At 41.9% G+C, this 24208-nt stretch overlaps 2 protein-coding genes across 3 annotated transcripts in view; one reads left to right on the top strand and one right to left on the bottom strand.

The window, feature by feature from the left end:
• Positions 1 to 6414, top strand: part of kank3 (KN motif and ankyrin repeat domains 3) — a 47980-nt gene extending 41566 nt beyond the window's left edge. Inside the window, exons 8-11 of the mRNA XM_062999145.1 lie at positions 1383 to 1525; positions 2302 to 2502; positions 2634 to 2732; positions 3614 to 6414. Coding sequence (XP_062855215.1) covers positions 1383 to 1525; positions 2302 to 2502; positions 2634 to 2732; positions 3614 to 3658 — 488 coding nt within the window. The 3' untranslated portion in view covers positions 3659 to 6414. The remainder of the gene's footprint in view (positions 1 to 1382; positions 1526 to 2301; positions 2503 to 2633; positions 2733 to 3613) is intronic.
• A 4625-nt stretch (positions 6415 to 11039) lies between these two features.
• The window catches only part of dpp9 (dipeptidyl-peptidase 9), a 52543-nt gene continuing 39374 nt past the window's right edge, over positions 11040 to 24208 (bottom strand). For both annotated transcript variants that reach the window (XM_062999143.1, XM_062999144.1), the window contains exons 19-21: positions 16403 to 16545; positions 14908 to 15019; positions 11040 to 11798 (exon numbers count right to left, since the gene is read on the bottom strand). In XM_062999143.1, the coding sequence (XP_062855213.1) occupies positions 11706 to 11798; positions 14908 to 15019; positions 16403 to 16545 (348 nt within the window). In that variant the 3' untranslated portion in view covers positions 11040 to 11705. The remainder of the gene's footprint in view (positions 11799 to 14907; positions 15020 to 16402; positions 16546 to 24208) is intronic.

Genomic DNA, 24208 nt, shown 5'->3' with positions numbered 1-24208 from the left:
GGTTTTCAAACTTTTTCTGAAGTGCCCCCTCTTTGTAGATAAGAATACCCCCCCCCCCCCCATACACAAACACACACTCTCTGACACACACATGAACGTCATTTACGATTTGTAATCCATACAAAACTGCTAATTATTATTGAACAAAACAAAATAAAGTGACACTTCATCGGTGGCTCAGTGGGTAGCACTGTCGCCTCACAGCAAGGTCCTGGGTTCAATTCCCAGTTAGAGTGTGAAGTTTGCATGTTCTTCCCGTGTCCATGTGGGTTTTCTGGCAGGAGCTTTGGTTTCCTCCCACAGTCCGAAGACATGCAGTCAGGGTAATTGGACATACTAAAATTGCTCTAAGTGTGAACGTGTGTGTGTTTGCCCTGTAATGGACTGGCAACCGGTCCTAGGTGTTTTCTTCTTTTCGGCCAGTGAATTGTATCCACTGCGACCGTATTAAAAAAGACACTGATTAAATGAATGAAGTTTTTAGTGTGTAATTCTCACAAACTTCCTCTCCAAACATCCTATGCTAGCAGTGCTCAAACATGCCTCATTCATTTGCCTTGCTGCCCCTTGTGCCCCCCACTTTAAGAACTTTTACTTTACGTTTCATTATCTTTTTGTTTTGTTTATTTGTTTGCTTATTAACGAAGTGGCGGATGTGTGCTTGCTTTCATTTCTGCCATGGTGCTTAGAACTTAACTAAAGAATTTAATGCTTATCACTTGGTCCTGTCCCAAATTGCATTCTAAGCACAGTAAGTGTGAGTAGTGGTGGGGCTTGAACCAGCGACGTTTTGATTACTACTCCAGTACTTTAACCATTAGGCTACAACTGCCCATTTATTACTATTATTACATTCTTTCATTCATGGTCTTATCCGCTTATCCAATTAGGGTCGCTATCACAGCTTTTCAATGGACGCAAGGCACTTAGTAACACCCTGGACGGGACGCCAGTCCATCGCAGTGCAGACAAACATATACACACACACACACACACACACACACACACACACACACACACACACACACACACACACACACACACACATTCACTTATAGAGCAATTCAGTGTCTCCAATTAACCTGACTGCACTTTTTGGACTGTGGGAGGAAACCAGAGCTCCCGGAGGAAACCCACGCAGACACGGGGAAAACAAGCAAACTCCGCACAGAAAGGACCCGGACCGCCCCGCCTGCGGATCGAACCCAGGACCTTCTCGCTGTGAGGCGAGAGTGTTACCCACTAAGTCACCATGCCATATTATAACATTAAAATATTACAATTATTATCAAATAGTAGCCCCGTTTTTGAACAAATATAGTCAGATGTGGTTAAACTCTGAACTTCGCTAGTTCATGTGTGTAATAACGTGCGTTTTGTAGGTGCGTGTAACGTGGATCAGCAAAACAAAGCAGGATATACCGCAGTGATGCTGGCTGCATTATCAGCTGTAAAAGAACCGGATGACTTGCTGGTGGTCAAGAAGCTTTTCAATATGGGAAACGTCAATGCCAAGGCGAGCCAGGTAAGAATAAAAACGATTGTAAGACTCTGTGGGTGTGTTCGAAGACCTTGTGAGCTCTCTACATAGACCGCATTTTACGTCATCCTACGCACGCTCCCGAGAAGTAGGCTGTTCGAAATCCATAGATGCCTTAATATGCTCACTAGTAAGGTATCTTAAAATTGTAACCGTATTTTGACTCAAGAACGAGGAAGCATCCGATGCTGCCTTAGCGGTGAAGGCAATCCCAGCATTCAGTGCGACACGACTTTTCTCACAGAAAATTATTATAGATTTTTAATTTGTATAAACTTGCACAAGTGTATTTATTTGTAAATTCGGGCTTGTCAGCAAATTTAACCATTTTCAGTACACGGAGGGAGATAGTTGACATCCTAGCGCGTTGTGCCAACCCATCCCATTGGTTTGAATGGCATGATGCTAACTGCGTTAGCTTAGTTAGCAAAAACTGATGGAATCGCTGTTTAAGTAGCGCGTTCGAATAACCTGCCTTATAAGTCAATGAATCCTCTCTACTTAGGCAGCTGCCTATGCTCTGTAACTGGCAGATTGGCATCCTGTCCGGGGTGTGTTACTGCATTGCGCCCAGTGATTTAGTGGAAACTAGATCTGTAGCTACCCATGGTTGAGTCCAACCAGCTGGCATCTGAAGTTCGTTGCTCATTACATAAGCTTTTAGGCTCTAACAATGTCATGGAGCTCCTTATTTTCAATATAAACAGAATCTAATAATAAATAACTCATTGCTATATATTTGTGACTTTGCTTTTTGTCAGGCTGGGCAGACGGCACTCATGCTGGCAGTAAGCCATGGAAGGCTGGAGATGGTGCGAGCACTGCTCGAGTGCGGCGCCAGCGTGAACGTTCAAGACGACGAGGGCTCCACAGCCCTCATGTGTGCCAGCGAGCACGGCCGGGCCGAGATCGTTTCCCTTCTGCTCGAGCAGCCTGGCTGCGACATCTCCATCGTAGACAATGTAAGCACGACCACAGTAGAAAATTCAACCATAGTAAAAATATTAGTTGGATTTACTCAGGTAAAACGTAAAGCTAAAGCCATTTGTTGAACTCATTATATTAATCATGACTTTACTCTTGATTACTCTAGGATGGAAGCAACGCCCTGTCCATTGCTCTGGAGGCATCGCACAATGACATTGCTGTACTACTTTATGCCCATATGAACTACTCTAAAGCTCAGTCTGATGTAAGTAGTCCCTCATACAAGACTGACATGGACATGCAGTATGTGGCCAAAAGTATGTGGACACCAGACTATGAGCATGTTGGACATCCCATTCTAAAGCTGAATTGAGGCTAAAACCACACCTACCTTTTTGTGAATGCTTTCAAGTTTTGGAAGTGTCTGTAGTTTACTTCAACAGAGGCTGTTATAGCTGCAAATGAATGCTTGTGGGTTTAAAATAGGATGTCAACAAGCCTGTGGTGAGGTGTCCCAATCTTTTTGGATATAATAACACTTTTATACACTTATTTTACACTAGTTGTAATAGTGCCCAATGCACATTAATTAAATTGTATTAAAATGTTTTATTCACAATTATTAAATATTTTAAACATTACACAGGTGTGCGACTAAAAAGCAGTTTGATTATTTTCATCTAATTTCCATGTATTTTGGTGTGCTGAAAACGAAAAAAATATTGAAAAAAATCCTGGACGTCAGGATTCGCCACAAAATGCAAAATTCTCTTCACATTTTTCTTTTTGTGTAAAAAAAACTGAAATGAAAATTTTAATCAAATCCCACATTAAATAAATAAATGAATAATACAAATAAAGAAAGTATCCTCACATAAATACATTTGGCTGGAAAATTCCGAACCTGGCAACCCTGTTGTGACGTCAACCAGGCGAGGTGAATAGCGCCGGTGCCCTCTGCTGTTTAAAGTGAATATCGATTCATTATGCACGTAAACCGATTTGAATCGTTGCACATGTGAATGGATTTTTAACTGTCTTGTGGTGCATCGTTACATCCCTAATACAGACCATATTCACCTGCATTTCATTTTCTTTAAATATGTGAATACTGAATAAAGTGCCTGTGCTCTGCTTTTGTTTTAGGCATCACACAGAGCAAATCCATCCAGTTCGAGAAAAGCCTCCTAGTGTAGAGAAGCAAGTATTAACAGCACTAACTACTTTTAATAAAAGAAAAACTAACATTGTTTGTTATTGTTGAGGAGTTTACATGTTATCGTCTATGCAAGACTTCGAATTTATATGCAGTTATATGATTTAACACATTCTACTTTTCTCACGGTATCACTGGGTGTAAACGATGTATGGATCGTCTCAGCCGATCGTCTTAGGACCCGGATTTGTCACTTCGAATCAGCAAGTCACCCAAAGACAAATGAAAGATGCTTGAAACAACATTCATCCAGAATTCTATTTGTAAAGTACTCGGTTGTTCTTTCATATTTGTTTTATCTATTTATATTAGCCATAGATGATCATTAATGCACATTGACCTGTAGACAAAGACTGAATACAAGTACAGTATTTTTTGCATTTATTTGCATTGTATTGTATTGTAAAAACCAAAGCTCAATATATTCCAAAGCATCGCTGATAAAATGCTTTTGCATTGTTTTCCAGCCCTGTAGCGCCACCTGCTGGTGGATTTTACAAGTATATTTACTTTATGAAACATTTACCCATGCAGGTTGACTAACTCAGTATTAAGACTGGAAAACTGTCTAATGGTTAAGGATGCAGTAGATGAATCAAAGCTGGACAAAACATTTTTAAATGATGGCGCTTACAAAAACAGGGCCACCACATGCCCTGAAGACTGCTTTAATCCCTATCAGACTGCTGTCATATGAATTTTGAATGGTACACTATGTCACCAAAGGTATTTAGACACATGACCATGAGCTTGTTGAACATCCCATTTCAAAAACAAATGGTATTAAAATAGAGGAACTTGTCAGTGGTCCTCAACCACTAAGCTATGGACTGGGTCACTTATTACCGGGCCGTGCAGAAAGAATCAATAATTTATTGACAATCATGCTTTAAAAGATTTTAATTTATCAATTTTCTTCCATTTTCTCCCAATTTAGTGTAGTCAATTTGTCTTCCGCTGCTGGGGGATCCCTGATTGCAGTCGAGGTGGGTATATTACTGCTCACGCCTCCTCCGACTCGCGCGCAGCCCTTAGTGGAACCCTTTTTCCATCCATGCACTCTGCCCAGGCGCCTCTCTGCTAATCAGGGTCCTTACGCAGCGTTTGACCCCACCCACATAGTCCGGACATCCCGCCCTAGCAGAAACGTTTCTGCTGCAAGCACTGCCCGCTAGATGGTGCCCAGCCGATTGGTGGCAACACCGAGTTTCGAACCGATGAGTTCAGAATCTCGGCAATGGTGTGCTAGCGGAATAACCCGCTGCGCCACCTGGGTGCCACCTAATAAGTGTTTTATTTTGAAAAACGGGATTCTCTTTATATAACGTTCGTCTCTTCCTCTTGACGCGTTTGACACGTGGCTGTTTCAGTCAAGGCAGAATATCCAGAGATCGTTACAAAAGCAATTAAAACACTGCTTCCATTTCCAGCATCCTATCTTTGTGAAAGCAGGATTTTCTGCACTGACGGTTTTCTGCAAATCCTTACAGACATAGTCCAAAATCTTGTGAAAAGCTTTCTCAGAAGAGTGAATTCTGCTATAGCAGTAAGATGGGGAAGCTCTACACACTTAGGGTCAGATCTTGTGGACTTTTGGTCATATAGTGGATTTATAGTGGGGGACGGACAGATGGACGGATGGACAAGTATTATATCACGTTTATAAATAATTGCCTCCTGTGCAAATATCCACTTTGAATGCACACACACACACAAACATACACACTTTGTTGACTTTGTACTTGGTTTGACAATTAAGTTTATAGAAGCACATATTAGTGGATCAGACACAGCAGCGCTGCTGGAGTTTTTAAACACTGTCTATTCACTGTCCACTCTATTAAACACTCCTACCTAGTTGGTTCACCTTGTAGATGTAAAGTCAGAGACGATCTCTCATCTATTGCTGCTGTTTGAGTTGGTCATCTTGTAAACCTTCATCAGTGGTCAGAGGACGTTGCCCACGGGGTGCTGTTGGCTGGATATTTTTGGTTGGTGGACTATTCTCAGTCCAGCAGTGACAGTGAGGTGTTTAAAAACCACCCAAATAATATCTGGTCTGTAGTGGTCCTGGGAGAGTCCTGACCATTGAAGAACAGCATGAAAGGGGGCTAACAAAGCATGCAGAGAAACAGATGGACTACAGTCAGTAATTGTAGAACTACAAAGTGCTTCTTTATGGTAAGTGGAGCTGATAAAATGGACAGTGAGTGTAGAAACAAGGAGGTGGTTTTAATGTTATGGCATGTTGGCAGTAATTTGGCTAGTCCTGATTGGAGAAAGAAAGGGTTGGATGTGACCACAACGCTGTCGTACCCACAGTAAGGTATAGAGGTGGGAGCATCATGATATGGAGCTGCTTCTGTGCAAAGTTACTGAGGGGGATTTATCTCAGAGCTAAAAATTGTACACGCACACTATTTGTGTAAATGTAAAGTGGATATATGCACTGGAAGTTAAGCCCGACCGACCAATAGCACCTCTGAGGGATTCAAACCCTGTATAATAATTGAATACTTGTTTCCATCACTGTTCGTTATTATATTTGTACTAGCCTATTTGCTGTATTAATTCGTCTCTTTTCTGAATGGTGGCTAACCCAACACTGCTCTCTTTTACTGTAAGATATTATTACTGTATTACTTTCTAGCATTTTTATTTCACTTTGTTACATGACTTAGGCTGTTTAGCCACCGTAAAACATGATAATAAAGTTTATAAGGTAAATAAAGATGTTTTTGGGGTCTTTTGTGCATTCTATCTATCTATCTATCTATCTATCTATCTATCTATCTATCTATCTATCTATCTATCTATCTATCTATCTATCTATCTATCTATCTATCAGCTCCACTTAACATATAGAAGCACTTTGTACTTCTACAATTACTGACTGTAGTCCATCTGTTTCTCTACAAATCTTTTTAACCTGCTTTCACCCTGTTCTTCAATGGTCAGGACCCCCAGATGACCACCACAGAGCAGGTATTATTTAGGTGGTGAATCATTCCCAGCACTGCACTGACAATGACATGGTGCTGGTGTGTTAGTGTGTGTTGTGCTGGTATGAGTGGATCAGACACAGCAGCGCTGCTGGAGTTTTTAAATACCGTGTCCACTCACTGTCCACTCTATTAGACACTCCTTCCTAGTTGGTCCACCTTGTAGATGTAAAGTCAGAGACAATCGCGCATCTATTGTTGCTGTTTGAGTTGGTCATCTTTGAGATCTTCATCAGTGGTCACAGGACGCTGCCCACGGGGCGCTGTTGGCTGGATATTTTGGTTGGTGGACTATTCTCAGTCCAGCAGTGACGATAACGTATTTAAAAGCTCCATCAGCATTGCTGTGTCTGATCCACTCATACCAGCACAACACACACTAACACACCACCACCATGTCAGTGTCACTGCAGTGCTGAGAATGATCCACCACCCAAATAATACCTACTCTGTGGGGGTCCTGACCATTGAAGAACAGGGTAAAAGCAGGTTAAAAAGGTATGTAGAGAAACAGATGGACTACAGTCAGTAATTGTAGAACTACAAAGTGCTTCTATATGGTAAGCAGAGCTGATAAAACTGTCTGAGTGTAGAAACAAGGAGGTGGTCATAATGTTATGCCTGATCTGTGTGTATATATATATATATATATACAGGGGTTGGACAAAATAACTGAAACACCTGTCATTTTAGTGTGGGAGGTTTCATGGCTAAATTGGACCAGTCTGGTGGCCAATCTTCATTAATTGCACATTGCACCAGTAAGAGCAGAGTGTGAAGGTTCAATTAGCAGGGTAAGAGCACAGTTTTGATCAAAATATTGCAATGCACACAACATTATGGGTGACATACCAGAGTTCAAAAGAGGACAAATTGTTGGTGCACGTCTTGCTGGCGCATCTGTGACCAAGACAGCAAGTCTTTGTGATGTATCAAGAGCCACGGTATCCAGGGTAATGTCAGCATACCACCAAGAAGGACAAACTACATCCAACAGGATTAACTGTGGACGCAAGAGGAAGCTGTCTGAAAGGGATGTTCGGGTGCTAACCCGGATTGTATCCAAAAAACATAAAACCACGGCTGCCCAAATCACGGCAGAATTAAATGTGCACCTCAACTCTCCTGTTTCCACCAGAACTGTCCGTCGGGAGCTCCACAGGGTCAATATACACGGCCGGGCTGCTCTAGCCAAACCTTTGGTCACTCGTGCCAATGCCAAACGTCGGTTTCAATGGTGCAAGGAGCGCAAATCTTGGGCTGTGGACAATGTGAAACATGTATTGTTCTCTGATGAGTCCACCTTTACTGTTTTCCCCACATCCGGGAGAGTTACGGTGTGGAGAAGCCCCAAAGAAGCGTACCACCCAGACTGTTGCATGCCCAGAGTGAAGCATGGGGGTGGATCAGTGATGGTTTGGGCTGCCATATCATGGCATTCCCTTGGCCCAATACTTGTGCTAGATGGGAGCGTCACTGCCAAGGACTACCGAACCATTCTGGAGGACCATGTGCATCCAATGGCGGTGCCGTGTATCAGGATGACAATGCACCAATACACACAGCAAGACTGGTGAAAGATTGGTTTGATGAACATGAAAGTGAAGTTGAACATCTCCCATGGCCTGCACAGTCACCAGATCTAAATATTATTGAGCCACTTTGGGGTGTTTTGGAGAAGCGAGTCAGAAAACGTTTTCCTCCACCAGCATGACGTAGTGACCTGGCCACTATCCTGCAAGAAGAATGGCTTAAAATCCCTCTGACCACTGTGCAGGACTTGTATATGTCATTTCCAAGACGAATTGACGCTGTATTGGCCGCAAAAGGAGGCCCTACACCATACTAATAAATTATTGTGGTCTAAAACCAGGTGTTTCAGTTATTTTGTCCAACCCCTGTATATATATATACCTATATATATATATATATAAACATTTAAAACTGCACAAAAGCAGTGTTTTGCACGCTTTCTTTCGCGCATGAGCGGTGGGCGTGGCGCATGCACGCACACACATAGAAACTAAATCACTGTCCGAAACGACTCTTTTCAAATGAATTATTCATTGGAATCGAATCAGGGAGCTGTGCTCTTATCTATGGTAAAGATTTGTTCATTTTGCTAACACAAATGAATCAGTTCATTTGTGAAAGAGATTCATTTGTGGTTAAAGCCTTGATAAACAGCTGTATAAACCAATCAGAGCTTCTGAATTCAGATTTTGGGCGGAATTTCAATCTCTCTCTTGATTGGCTGTAAAGGCATAAGTGACAGTTTAGTGAACGAATTACCAGTTCAGTTTTAGCTTTTAACCGTGAAAGCTGAGAGAATAAATAATCTAAAACGGTTTAATGTTATGTGGACAAACACAGTTGGATATGGAGTTATATATTCTGGAAACATAAGATATGGCCTCCAAGAAGAAAAACATGTGGATTATATGCCTAATGGAACAACACACAGATTATAGATTTAGTATTAGTTTGAAGAAGAGAAGCTCAGGTATGCAGCGGTTATGATTTTATGGTGCTGTGTGGTTGATCTGAGTCGCAGTGCTGCTGTTTATCGTTATTTTTTGATGCTCGTTCATTTGAAGTAAAACTAACAGCATAAATGTTATAGTGAGATTCTGCTGGTTTGTTTGATATGAATATTGTATAAATACAAATAATACAAATACAGCCTTGTAATAATACAACAGATAAATACTGTAATTCTGTCAGAATTATCAGTATTTTTAATATAACTTATAAACAAAAAAAGCTAAAATACGGGCAGTGCCACTGTACCTAAAGTTTACATTATATTGTATCATCGTATATTGCCACTTCTCAAAAGCATTTTTTAGTCATATTGCCCAGCCCTACTACAAAGGTGGTCATCTCTGTTCCTTTGTGTATTATCTTAAATGATTATTATCTACTGGTCTGTCTATTTAGTTTGCCAGGTTTCACAACATGAACTCAACTCCCCACCGCACTGTCCCCCCATTGGCTGCACTCGCCAGGTCATTTTATATATATATATTCTCACCACATCATAGAGCATGGAAAATTCTTACATTTACTTTGACTTTCATTTGATTACAGACAGGATGAACCTGAGATATTTCATGTTTTGTCTGCTCAACTTCTTTTAATTCATTAATAAACATCCATTCCTGCATTTCAGGCCTGCAGCACATTCCAACAAAAGTTAAACAGTTGGGACAGTAAAGCATTTACCACTTTGTAATGTTAGTTTTCCTTTTTACCACAATTAAAAGACGTTTTAGCACCGAGGATACCAAGTGATTTAGTGTTTCAGCTTTTATTCGCATTTTCCGTTTCAAAATTCTCCACACATTCTCTATTGGGGACAGATCAGGACTGCAGGCAGACCAGTCCAGTACTCGTACCCTCTTCTTCCACAGCCATGACTTTGTAATGTGTGCAGCATGTGGTTTTGCATCGTCTTGTTGAAAAATACATGGACGTCCCTGGAAAAGATGATGTCTTGAAGGCAGCACATCTTGCTCCAAGATCTCAATGTACTTTTCTGCATTAATGCTGCCATCACAGAAGTGTAAATGACCTTTGCCAAGGGCACTGACACAGCCCCATACCATGACAGACCCTGGCTTTTGTCCGGAGCACACTGCGTCCATTTTTCCTAAAAAAAAAAGACCTGGAATGCTGATTCATCTGACCACAATACACATTTCCACTACGTGATGGTCCATCCTAGATGCCTCAGAGCCCAGAGAAGTCGACGCTGCTTCTGGACATGGTTAACATAAGGCTTCTTTTTTTGCACAGTAAAATTTTAAGTGGCATTTGTGCATGTAACTCTGTATTGTAGTGCTTGACAAAGGTTTGCCAAAGTAATCCCTCACCCATGTGGTTATATCAGCTATTGTTGAGTGGCGGTTCTTGATGCAGCGCCGTCTGAGGGATCGAAGATCACGGGCGTTCAGCTTAATCTTGCACTCTTGTCCTTTACGCACTGAAATTCCTCCCGATTCCCTGAACTGTTTAATGATATTATGCACTGTAGAGGGAGAAATATGCAAATCCCTTCCAATCTTTCAAAACATGAAATATCTCAAGTTCATCCTGTCTGCAATCAAATAAAAGTCAAAGTAAATGTAAGGAACACTGTTTTTATTTCATTTGCATGTTCCATACTGTGCCAACTTTTTCTGATTTGGGGTTGTATATTAGAGGGCATTTGAGCACTTTTGGTCGAACAGTGTGTGTATATAAAAATAATAAATAAGGCAATTGGTGAATTGGTGATCCACCTGAATAAAACACAACCGATACTGCCATTTAATGAGCTTCTACATATCACACCACTTATAAAAGACCGAAATTCATAAAAAATATGTTCCTTTAATATTACACACTTAAAATACGAATCGCAGGTAGTAGTGTGAGGTGTCCACGCGAGGGCCGCTGTCTGCGGCTAGCAAGGTGACGTCGTAATCCAGGTGGCACTTAACCACCACTGCATTTACACAACAGAAGAGCTCGGCTGAGGTTAAAACGTTTTGTTAATCAGAAGATAGAGAGTTGTTTTTTGTTGGTTTTCTGTATGTAAGGAGGGGAAAAGTCAACAAGGAGTCTGTTAAGCCACTAGAAAAAAAAATAAAGGCAAATTTTGGCAACTTAATTCTTAAAGCCGACCGGGAGAGGAAAGGAAAAATGATCAATCGAGATGTGCGCAGTTTCAAAACGATAAAAAAATTGCTTTAAGGTCGATGAGCTACGTGGATCCTTTCGTTTACAGACTTTACCCCCATCGCCTCTAACTCCCGGGCGCGTGCGAAATCTGTTAAAACTGCTGTCATGCTGGAGGTCTGGGATAAATCTGTTCCTGCAAGGAGCTTCCGGAGGAGGATAAGCGTGCTAAAGGCTAAGGAGAAGAAAGCCGCCCTCGGCTCTAATTTCATGGCTGTTAGAAGCGTCGCGATTGGGCGAGAGGAGTCGCTAGTGGCTTCGGACGGTGGGGTGGGGGTTCCGGGCTCATCGGCTCTCATCAGAGGTGCTGCTGGAGGAAGTGGAGCAGCATGATCTCGTAGTGCTCGCCCGATTCGGGGCAGCGGATGCTGTGCCTCTCGTTGGGATAGATCTAAAAGAGGTGGAGCAGAATAAAAATGAGTCTCATATCAAACTAAAAAACATTATATAATGATATATACGTATATATATATATATATATACAGTGGGGCCAAAAAGTATTTAGTCAGCCACTGATTGTGCAGGTTCTCCTACTTAGAAAGATGAGAGAGGTCTGTAATTTTCATCATAGGTACACTTCAACTATGAGAGACAAAATGAGAAAAAAATCCAGGAAATCACATTGTAGGATTTTTTAAGAATTTATTTGTAAATTATGGTGGAAAATAAGTATTTGGTCAATAACAAGCAAGCAAGATTTCTGGCTCTCACAGACCTGTAACTTCTTCTTTAAGAAGCTCTTCTGTCCTCCACTCGTTACCTGTATTAATGGCACCTGTTTGACCTCGTTATCTGTATAAGACACCTGTCCACAGCCTCAAACAGTCAACCATGGCTAAGACCAAAGAGCTGTCGAAGGACACCAGGAAGAAAATTGTAGACCTGCATCAGGCTGGGAAGAGTGAATCTACAATAGGCAAGCAGGTTGGTGTGAATAAATCAACTGTGGAAGCAATGGTAAGAAAATGGAAGACATACAAGACCATTGATAATCTCCCTTGGGGTCAAGATCTCATCCCGTGGGGTCAAAATGATCATGAGAACGGTGAGCAAAAATCCCAGAACTACACGGAGGGACCTGATGGATGACCTGCAGAGAGCTGGGACCAAGTAACAAAGGCTACCATCAGTAACACACTACGCCGAGAGGGACTCAAATCCTGCAGTGCCAGGCGTGTCCCCCTGCTTAAGCCAGTACATGTCCAGGCTCGTCTGAAGTTTGCCAGAGAGCATATGGATGATCCAGAAGAGGATTGGGAGAATATCATGTGGTCAGATGAAACCAAAATGGAACTTTTTGGTAAAAACTCAACTCGTCGTGTTTGGAGGAAGAAGAAAAACCCAAGAACACCATACCTACTGTGAAGCATGGGGGTGGAAACATCATGCTTTGGGGCTGTTTTTCTGCAAAGGGGACAGGACGACTGATCCGTGTTAAGGGAAGAATGAACGGGACCATGTATCGTGAGATTTTAAGCCAAAACCTCCTTCCATCAGTGAGAGCATTGAAGATGGAACGTGGCTGGGTCTTCCAGCATGACAATGATCCCAAACACACCGCTCGGGCAACAAAGGAGTGGCTCCGTAAAAAGCATTTCAAGGTCCTGGAGTGGCCTAGCCAGTCTCCAGACCTCAACCCCATAGAAAATTTGTGGAATCCGTGTTGCCCAGCGACAGCCCCAAAACATCACTGCTCTAGAGGAGATCTGCATGGAGGAATGGGCCAAAATACCAGCTACAGTGTGTGCAAACCTGGTGAAGACTTACAGGAAACGTTTGACCTCTGTGATTGCCAACAAAGGTTATGTTACAAAGTATTGAGTTGAACTTTTGATATTGACCAAATACTTATTTTCCACCATAATTTACAAATAAATTCTTTAAAAATCCTACAATGTGATTTCCTGGATTTTTTTTTCTCATTTTGTCTCGCATAGTTGAAGTGTACCTATGATGAAAATTACAGACCTCTCTCATCTTTCTAAGTAAGAGAACTTGCACAATCAGTGGCTGACTAAATACTTTTTGACCCCACTGTATATATGTATATATATATGTATATATATATATATATATATATATATATATATATATATATATATATATACATATATATACAGTGTATATATATATATATATATATATATATATATATATATATATATATATATATATATTGTTTATGCATTTTCTCCCCTTTTTCTCCTTTTTAGCGTGTCCAATTTCCCAACTGCGTCATGCTCCCTCTCCACCAATGCCGACCCCCGCTCTGATTGAGGAGAACAAAGCTAACCCACGCCCCCTCTGACACGTAGGCAGCAGCTGTATGCATTTTGTCACCTACACTTTGACGAGTGCAATGAAGATCAGCACTGTGTACGGAGAGACACACTCTGACAGCACTCTTTTCCCGTCTCTGTGCAGGCGCCATTACTTAGCCAGCAGAGGTTGTAACTGCATTAGTTATGAGAGAGTCCCTATCCGGTTTGTAATATCCCACCCCTATATGAACAACAGTCCAATCGTTGTTCATGTGGCTGCTCAGCCCAGCCGGCAGGCAGAGCTAAGATTCGATATGATGTATTCGAGATCCCAGCTCTGGTGTTTCCAAAGTCGTCTAGGACTCGAAGCATGTATGAAGAAAAGCCAATCAAGTGTAACAAAGATTAAGACCTCGGGTGGCGCAGCAGTGGTGCAAGTGTGGTAGCCAACCATCAAACAGTCTTGGACTGTGAGTTTGAGTCTCATTTTTCTTTTAGTAAAATCTATTGAACTAAGATGACCTGGTCAGGTGCTGAACAGACACGTTTAGTCGTTTTAAGTTTGGGGACCCCGATCCTGTGCGCAATCCACGCCCCCTTCTTATTCTCCCATACCTCTATGGACTCACATGTGAGGCCAGTCATGCACTGATCTCCGGGTTTCTTCCATTCTGTAGAGGCACCTCGGGCTACTAACCAGGGTCCTTATACAGCCTCTTATTAGTCCGGTGTTTTCCCACACAGCAGACCAGTAGCAGAGCTGAGATTCGATTTTGGGGAATTCAGAATCACAGTGCTGGTGTGCTAGCGGAATATCCCGGAATATTTGCTGCTGCAACACTGATTTCTGCAGTCTGGCAGAGGTACTGTCCCAAGTGGTGGAGGAATACAGAGAGCATAGTGTGATCCTCCATACATGTTAAAGCTCTCTGTGAAAATCTGCTAATTACATTTGCAGTTTCCCCCCACAGCCCACTGCAGCCAACGTAGGTGTCATGTATGCCGTAGAGGTCATTAAGCAATGCAGAATTGGAGATAATTGGAGAAAATTTGAGAAACTTAGGGTGAAAATGCCTCCCCCTACTATAAACACTAAATAAAAGGGTGGCAAATCCTTTTGTAGCATAGCAGCCTCTGTTTCTGAATAACAATGGTTATGTGCATGCCTAAACCATTTACTAGTCTGTGATACTAAGCCATGAACATGCAAAATTAAGTGAAAAAGAGAAGTGTCCGAACCTGTAACTGATATGGCTTGCCAGCACGGATAAGCTGAGACACCAGGAAATTGGTGTGGAAAAAGTGCACATTCTCATCGAGGAACCCATGCAAAATTAATAATCGGTTTGGCCTGTAAAGAGAAAAGAAAGCGTCAGGTAACAAATGTGGTCCAAACCAAACGTTCACATACACTGGATAGTCACTTCAGAGCTGAAGCTACAGTGGGCACAGGTTCACCGAATTTGGCATCAACAGCATATAATCATGGAAGCAATCTGCCTTGTGTTAACAGTTTAGCCTGGTAATGGGTGTGTAATGGCGTCGGGAATGCTCCCCTGGCACATCCTGGACACCTTATGCCAATCAATTATCCAATCTGAGTACATTTATATTTTCGACATTTAGCAGACGCCTTTATCCAAAGCGACTTACAGTAGTGTGACAGTATACCGACTGAGCAATTAAGGGTTAAGGGCCTTGCTCAAGGGCCTAACAGCAGCAACCTGGCAGTGGTGGTCCAGTACATTAACCGCTAGGCTACAACAGACTTCTGAGTACTGTTTTTGACCATGTGTGGCTACTTGAAACTATAGAAGGCATCTTGTAACAAATTGGTTTAATGAACACAACAATGGGATCAGTGTACTTCAACTGCCTCTCTAGTCCCTAGATCAGAATCCAATAGGCTCCCTGGGGATGGGGAAGAATGAGAGAAATACAGCATGAATGTACAGGTGGCAAATCTGTATATACAGTTGCATTCAAAATTATTTTGGAATTAACCAATCATTCATTCATTCATTCATTGTGTGTTTTCCCACCGGGCGGCACGGTGGCTCGGTGGGTAGCACTGTCGCCTCACAGCAAGAAGGTCCTGGGTTCGTTCCCCAGGTGGGGCGGTCCGGGTCCTTTCTGTGCAGAGTTTGCATGTTCTCCCCGTGTCTGCGTGGGTTTCCTCCGGGAGCGCCGGTTTTCTCCCACAGTCCAAAAACATGCAGTCAGGGTAATTGGAGACAATGAATTGCCCTATAGGTGATTGTGTGTGTGTGTGTCTGCGCTGCAATGGACTGGCACCATGTCCAGGGTGTTACTGTGTGCCTGGCTTGCGCCCATTGAAAAGCTGGGATAGGCTCCAGCACTCAACAACCAACAAATTGGATAAACGGTTAAGACAGTGAGTGAGTGAGTGTTTTCCCACCGCTTCATTTTATTTAGGGTCTCGGTGGGTCCAAATCACTGGACGGAATGCAAGAAACACCCTGGATGGGACTTCCTGCTGTAAGATGAAAGTGCTACCCACTGTGCCGCCCCAATGAACCAATCAAACAAGAACAACTTCAAGGGTTGAATAATTTTGTCTTACAGGAGGAATGTCATTTAAAAATGCATTTACGAGGTCAAGTACCGGCCTGTTATAGTGATACAATATTTTACACAGAACCACAATCACAGATAATAAAAGCACTGTGTATTTATTGTATACAATCATGAACCATCAGTTATCAGAACTTACTCATTTGGAAGTTTGTCCACGTGCAGAGCCACAGAGCCTGCTTCGTACCCCTGCTGATTGTTTTCAGGCACGTCCATGTAGCGCTCAGTGTAGCCGGTGTCGTACGCCATCCACACTGTTACAGGAGCTCCAGCTATGGCCACCTGAACAAAGATTTGTTTGTTTATTAGGATTTTAACGTCAAGTTTTACACTTTTGGTTACATTCATGACAGGAACGGTAGTTACTCATTACACAAGATTCATCAGCACACAAGCAACACATCAAACACAGTCATGGACAAGTACCTCCAATTTACCTCACTTGCATGTCTTTGGACTGTGGGAGGAAACCAGAGGAAACCGGAGGAAACCCACGCGGACATGGGGAGAACATGCAAACTCCACACAGAAAGGACGCAACCGCCCCACCGTGGGATCGAACCCAGGACCTTCTTGCTGTGAGGCGACAGTGCTACCCACTTAGCCACCGTCCCGCCCTCTGAACAAAGGAAGCTTCTAATCTAATCTGATCAATTAGAAGAACAGGGACTCACAAAAAACACATGAAGCTTCTAAGCAAAGTCAATCATTATCCGCCATCCAAACTTGGGAACAAGGGATTATTGTGTTGGTACAAACTTGAATTCCTAAATTAGCAACAGATTGGCTTTGTTTTCTGATCTTATTCACTGCTGTATGTCTACAGTGTATTGAAATGGACTGGTGTGAGCTTGGACCAGCCGTGTCTGAGGGAGGCAGGATGACTGGGCTTTATTGCCGTTGTAAAATTGCGACCTCTAGGGGGACATTTACAGTATTCATGGTATCTCTGTGTAACACTGAAAAGATGCTACAGGTGTCAGAGGGGAGGCATGACAGTCTCAGCTCTCCTCGACCAGTAAAAAGGAGCACAAGAGGTGTCGTAAGAGTTGTTAACTTAAGAGAATCCAGGAACGACAGACCAAAAACCCCTTGTTAAGCGAGCTGAGGGTAACGGTGGCAAGAAATATTAAGAGGAACCAGACTCAGCAGGAACCACTCCACTTGGGAATCAAACCCGGGACGTTCTTGCTTTGAGGTCACCCACCGAGCCACCGGGCCGCCCCAATGAACCAATCAAACAAGAACAATTTAAAAGGCTCAACACAACTAATAGAACAAGTGGCTTCTCCAAATTAACCATCTTCAATGACTAGGGACCCATCCACTTTAGGTGGCCTGGAGAATAATTTTAATGAATAGGACCTGTGCTGTTTAACCACTTATTTTATGGCAGGCCTGTGGGTGGAAAGCTCTACATATTTATCCATAGGCCATTGATGCTGACCCTTATTGATTAATAACTAGGAAGGGTGTTTATTATAATAGTAATTTATTGGGGTTTCTATGGAACGATTGTTGGTTACATTTTCAGTGATACAACTAGGGTTGGGCGGTATGACGGTATTACGGTATAATGGTGATTCAAAAATGGTGATGGTATTTTTTAAATGTGAAGCGCCAAATTTCTGCTTCAGGTTTACCTTGAAAACTGAGACTTTAGGACATGCGCGCAACCACAGTAAGGGAGGGGTGGGAGTGGTAGGCGGTTGGAGCTCGCTGATTGGCTGTAAGGTGTGTAAGGTGATAACACAGAGAGACGAGTGAAAAGCCACACTGGCTAGCGTTAGCTGTGAGCTAACAAGCAGAAACTGAAAAACGGCTCGTCTTTTAATTTTTCAAAATCAACATTTTTTATCAGTTCAACCGGAAATTAACACAAGCGCGTGCATGCGCGGACATGTACTTATTTACTAAATATATCTTCAGTGTAAATCGAGCACAAGTGTTGAGAAAAAGGAGCAAACAGTAATAATAACGTTACGCCCAATCCGCTGTTCTGACTCTTGTCTGCCATAGATTTTCCTGCCTATGTAAGAACTATTTTTTCCTAAATAAAAGCGCTATATTAAGAAAAAAGAACGTCTCACCTGTGAATTATAAAATATATTGTCTGGCCCTTTAAGAATGTTAAGTGCACTGTAGGGCGTAGGGAGCGAGTGTGTAGGGAAGAGGTCGGATTTGTACCGTTTCCGTGCTCGTGTTTTGCACTGAGCTTGTGTGACATTTAAAGTAGCGTTCTCATTAACCACTCAAATGTTTGGACTTTGAATTATTTTAATATTATTTTACATCACCGTCATCGCAACATGAACATTTACATTCATATTTTTTGTTACGGTATAGAACTTAATTCTGGATTACAGGCATAACTAATCGTACACGTTCATACACTTTTAAGAAATATCTGTAACTATAAACTAAGCAGTTAATTTTTGAAATATATTGAAGTGTTTAGCCTGCTATTATTCTGTTTTGTGTGGGCAGAGAGAGATTACAATGCCAAAATGTTATGTGTTAATGTTTGTGTTAAAGTTACCCCCCCGCGGTAATACCGTATACAGCGGTATTTCCTGAAGACGGTATGACGATATGAAAATCGGCAATACCGCCCAACCCTAGATACAACAATGTACAGTTGCTGAGATAAATGTGATTGGGTGGATCTGTAGTTAGTTAGTGTTTAGTTTTTAATGCCATGTCTGCCCTTTGGGCCATGTTCATGGCAGGAAAGGTTGTGATCTGTCTTTTATTTACTTATTTCATTTGACTAAGTTATGTCTGTGGTCTATGTATGTTCATTTATATGAGTTGTTTCAGTTTTGTTAATGACAGGAATTTTAGGAGTGTTGTTGCTTTTGTCTTGGTAAAGAGTTCTTTTATGTTTTTTGCTGATAAGATCTGTTGTCTTTCATGGTTATAGATGATACATTCCAGCATTAAATGTTTTATTGTAATCTGTGTTTGGCATGTTGCGCAATATGGGATAGCTTCGTCTTTTATCAGGTACGTGTGTTAATCTAGTATGTCCAATACGACATCTTGTGTACACTGTCTGGTCCCAACGGTTTTCGAGGTAGGTCTTCATTTTTTCCCCAATAGTGGGATTAGCTTCGTGCAATTTATTATTCTGCTGTGTGTTCCAGTCGTTTTGCCATTTGTCCTTGATATATGAGTTTATTGTAGGTTTGAGGTCCACTGATGGGATCTGGTACATTGGATCCGGTATGCATGTGGCCTTTTTTGCTGCTTGATCTGCTCTCTCGTTGCCCAGGAGCCCGCAGTGTCCTGGTATCCAGCATAAGATGATGCGATAACTGTGTTGTTGTAGGTAATATACTTTCTGCAGAATTTCTGTGATTGTTGGGTGGTTGGTTTCTAGAGCTTGAAGTGCTTGTAGACAGGATTTTGAGTCTGTGCATATGAGTGTTCTTCGTTGTTGAATTGATTCTGCATACTCTAATGCTAGGAGTAGTGCTTGGGCTTCTGCTGTGAAAATTGAGCTTTGTTTGGGGAGGGTTATTCCTTTTAGTTGTTGACCAGATACCATTGCTGCTGATGTCTGTCTGTCTGTTTTTGAGCCGTCTGTGTATATAGGAGTGAATGTAGGAAATCTTTCTCTGACCTCTAGAAATCGCTGTTTATATGTGTTTGGGTGGGTCTCTGAGTTTTTGCTTTGAGAAATGTCCATGATGATATTTATCCGTTTAAGGTCCCAGGGTGGAATAATGAACAGCTGTGTTTGTGCAATGGTGTCCAAGTTTATGTCTAGTTCTTGTATGACTGATTGAATTCGTAGGCCAAGAGGTTGAATAAAATTTGGTCTGACTTCATATAGTGGTAGGTACTGTGGGTGAAAGACTGTGTGGTAAGCTGGATTATGTTGGTTGGATTTCAATTTAATAACATATTGAAGGGCTAGTTTCAGCCACCTGTTCTTGAGTGATGGTTCGTTTGCTTCAATCCATAAGCTTTGGATAGGGGATGTTCTAAAAGCACCTAGCGCTAGGCGTATTCCTTGATGGTGTACGGTGTCGAGTGTTTGAATATACGATTTCCTAGCTGATCCGTAAACAATACTCCCATAATCGAGTCTTGATCTTATTAGGGTTCTGTATATCCTTAATAATAGTTGCTGGTCTGCTCCCCATTTAGTTCCGGCTAGGACTTTTATAACATCCAATCTTTTGAGGCATGTTTTTTAAAAGTTTAAGATGTGGAATAAAGGTCAATTTACTATCAAAGTCCCAGAAACTTTGTTTCCTTGGTAACGGTGATGGGATCTCCATTTAAGAATATCTTTGGTTCTGGATGTAGGGTTCGAAGAAGGCTGAAGTGCATGCATACTGTTTTGGACTTGGAGAATTTGAATCCATTAAGAACCGACCATTTGTAGATCTTATTTATGCTCAGCTGCAGCTGACGTTCCATGATGTTTATGTTCTTCCCTTTGTATCCAACACAGATGTCATCTACGTAGAGACTGCAAAAGGTATTTGCTGGCATTACTTGTGTGACAGTTTATCTTTATATTGAAAAGAGTAACTGATAAAATGCTTCCTTGTGGGACTCCCATTTCTTGGGTATGTGTTTTAGACAGCGTATTATTGACTTTTACATTGAAAAGTCTGGTCTCTAAGAAGTTGGAGATGAAAGTTGGTAACCTCCCTCTAAAGCCCATTAGATGAAGGTCTTTTAAAATTCCATACCGCCAGGTTGTATCATATGCCTTTTCTAAATCAAAGAATACGGTTATAACATGTTCTTTTTTTACAAAGGCGTTTCTGATAAAAGACTCCAGTCTGACCAGGCTATCAATTGTACTCCTTCCTTTTCGGAATCCACTCTGCATTTCTGTTAAATGTTTTTCTTTTTCCAGTAGCCAGACAAGGCGGTTATTCACCATTCTCGCCAATGTTTTACAAAGACAACTAGTCAAAGCTATTGGTCTGTAGTTGTTAGGATCGCCATGGTCTTTTCCTGGTTTAGGAATCGAAATTATAGTTGCTTTTTTCCATGCTGCTGGTATCTTTCCTGTTGCCCAGATTTGGTTATATATTTTAAGGAGAAGAGTTAGGGAGCCATGTGGAAGATGCTTTAAAAATTGGTAATGTATTTGATCTGGTCCAACTGCTGTATCATTTGATTTCCTTAAGGAGCTTTGAAGTTCTTCCATTAAGAAGTCCTGATTGTATGGTTCGGAGTTGTCAGACTGTTGTCAAAATTTAGTTTTGTTGCAGTCGGAAAGTTTGAAATTCTGGTATGTGATTCTGTATGGAAGAGTTTCTTTCAAAAACCTCTGCCAGTTGGTTTGCTGTGTCCATTTCACTGATGTATGTTTTATCTTGTTGTTTAATGTGTTGTATCTGGCTGTTATTTTCTTTGCCTTTCATTTTGCGTATTAGGTTCCACACTTTTGTTGCTGGTGTACTTACTGTCAGTTTTGAGACATATTCTCTCCAGCTTTGCTTTTTAGCTGAATTAATGATTCTTCTGGCTTTTGCTCTGTTAACTTTGAGATTATTTAGATTGTCTGTTGTTGGGTGGCTGTTAAAGAGTCTTTCTGCTTTTTTGCGCCTTTTAATTGCTTTCTTGCAGTCTCCATTAAACCAAGGGTTGTGTCTTTTACTTGGTTTTTTGGAGGTTTTTGGGAGGTTTTATCTGCAATTGATTTTAGGGTGCTTGTAAACCAATCAGCCAGTTCTTGGGTGTGGTTTGGTTCCTTACACAACTTTTCCCAGCAGTAGGTCTGGAAGGCATACCAGTCTGCTCTTTTCAGTTGCCATCGTTGGGTTCTCCGTTGTGGTTGTATTCTTTCTGGTGTTATAATAACTGGAAAATGGTCACTTCCACAGAGATCGTCCCAAACCTTCCATGAAAAATCAAGCAGCAGTTCAGGTTTGCATATAGTCAAGTCTATTGCAGAATATGTTCCATGTCCAGGGTGTAGATAAGTATTTGCTTGGTTATTAAGTAGACTGAGGTCGTTTTTGATTATGAAATCTTCCATTACCTTTCCTGTAGTGTTTGTATGTTGACTGCCCCATAATGGATTATGGCCATTGAAGTCCCCCATAAGTATGTATGGGGTGGGAAGTTGGTCTACCAGGTTGTCCAAATCTTTTAATGTTAGCTTGGTATTAGGCGGGATGTATATAGAGCAGAGGGTAATGGATTTCGTTGCTGGCATTGTTATGAGTATTGCTGTAGCTTGCAGGCTTGTATTTACTGTGATTTGGCTGTGTAGTATTCCCTGACTTATTAGAATGGCTGTTCCTCCAGAAGGTCTGTGCACACATGGACCGCAGTTACTGTACATTGTGAAGTCTTTTAGTGTAATACTTTGGTGTGGTGCGAGTTGAGTTTCTTGGAGGCAGAAAGCTATTGGATTCAGTGTTGCCACCAGGTGTTGCAGTTCGGCCAGATTATTGATGAAGGGGTGCGAGTCATAAATCATGTTCCTCTTCTCCGCAGTTTGAGCAAATTGCTTTGTTTTTGTATGTGGCTGATCCATGACCAAATTTCTGGCATTTGAAGCATCTTATTGGATTAGGGATATATACAGGGGTTGGACAATTAAACTGAAACACCTGGTTTTAGACCACAATAATTTATTAGTATGGTGTAGGGCCTCCTTTTGCGGCCAATACAGCGTCAATTCGTCTTGGAAATGACATATACAAGTCCTGCACAGTGGTCAGAGGGATTTTAAGCCATTCTTCTTGCAGGATAGTGGCCAGGTCACTACGTGATGCTGGTGGAGGAAAACGTTTCCTGACTCGCTTCTCCAAAACACCCCAAAGTGGCTCAATAATATTTAGATCTGGTGACTGTGCAGGCCATGGGAGATGTTCAACTTCACTTTCATGTTCATCAAACCAATCTTTCACCAGTCTTGCTGTGTGTATTGGTGCATTGTCATCCTGATACACGGCACCGCCTTCAGGATACAATGTTTGAACCATTGGATGCACATGGTCCTCCAGAATGGTTCGGTAGTCCTTGGCAGTGACGCGCCCATCTAGCACAAGTATTGGGCCAAGGGAATGCCATGATATGGCAGCCCAAACCATCACTGATCCACCCCCATGCTTCACTCTGGGCATGCAACAGTCTGGGTGGTACGCTTCTTTGGGGCTTCTCCACACCGTAACTCTCCCGGATGTGGGGAAAACAGTAAAGGTGGACTCATCAGAGAACAATACATGTTTCACATTGTCCACAGCCCAAGATTTGCGCTCCTTGCACCATTGAAACCGACGTTTGGCATTGGCACGAGTGACCAAAGGTTTGGCTATAGCAGCCCGGCCGTGTATATTGACCCTGTGGAGCTCCCGACGGACAGTTCTGGTGGAAACAGGAGAGTTGAGGTGCACATTTAATTCTGCCGTGATTTGGGCAGCCGTGGTTTTATGTTTTTTGGATACAATCCGGGTTAGCACCCGAACATCCCTTTCAGACAGCTTCCTCTTGCGTCCACAGTTAATCCTGTTGGATGTGGTTTGTCCTTCTTGGTGGTATGCTGACATTACCCTGGATACCGTGGCTCTTGATACATCACAAAGACTTGCTGTCTTGGTCACAGATGCGCCAGCAAGACGTGCACCAACAATTTGTCCTCTTTTGAACTCTGGTATGTCACCCATAATGTTGTGTGCATTGCAATATTTTGAGCAAAACTGTGCTCTTACCCTGCTAATTGAACCTTCACACTCTGCTCTTACTGGTGCAATGTGCAATTAATGAAGATTGGCCACCAGACTGGTCCAATTTAGCCATGAAACCTCAGTTTCAGTTTCATTGTCCAACCCCTGTAAGTCAACATTCACTTTTTGGTATCCAATCAAAATCTTCGCTGGTGGTTGGGTTTTATTGAAGGTTAAAATATATGTATTTGTTTTTACCAATTGATCTTCTTTTCTTATTTGTATTCGTTTAACGTTTG

Source organism: Trichomycterus rosablanca, chromosome 7 (genome assembly GCF_030014385.1).
Source record: "Trichomycterus rosablanca isolate fTriRos1 chromosome 7, fTriRos1.hap1, whole genome shotgun sequence".
NCBI classification, from domain to species: Eukaryota; Metazoa; Chordata; class Actinopteri; order Siluriformes; family Trichomycteridae; genus Trichomycterus; species Trichomycterus rosablanca.
The sequence above is the reverse complement of the archived record's forward strand: the minus strand, read 5'-3'. Positions and strand labels throughout refer to the sequence as shown.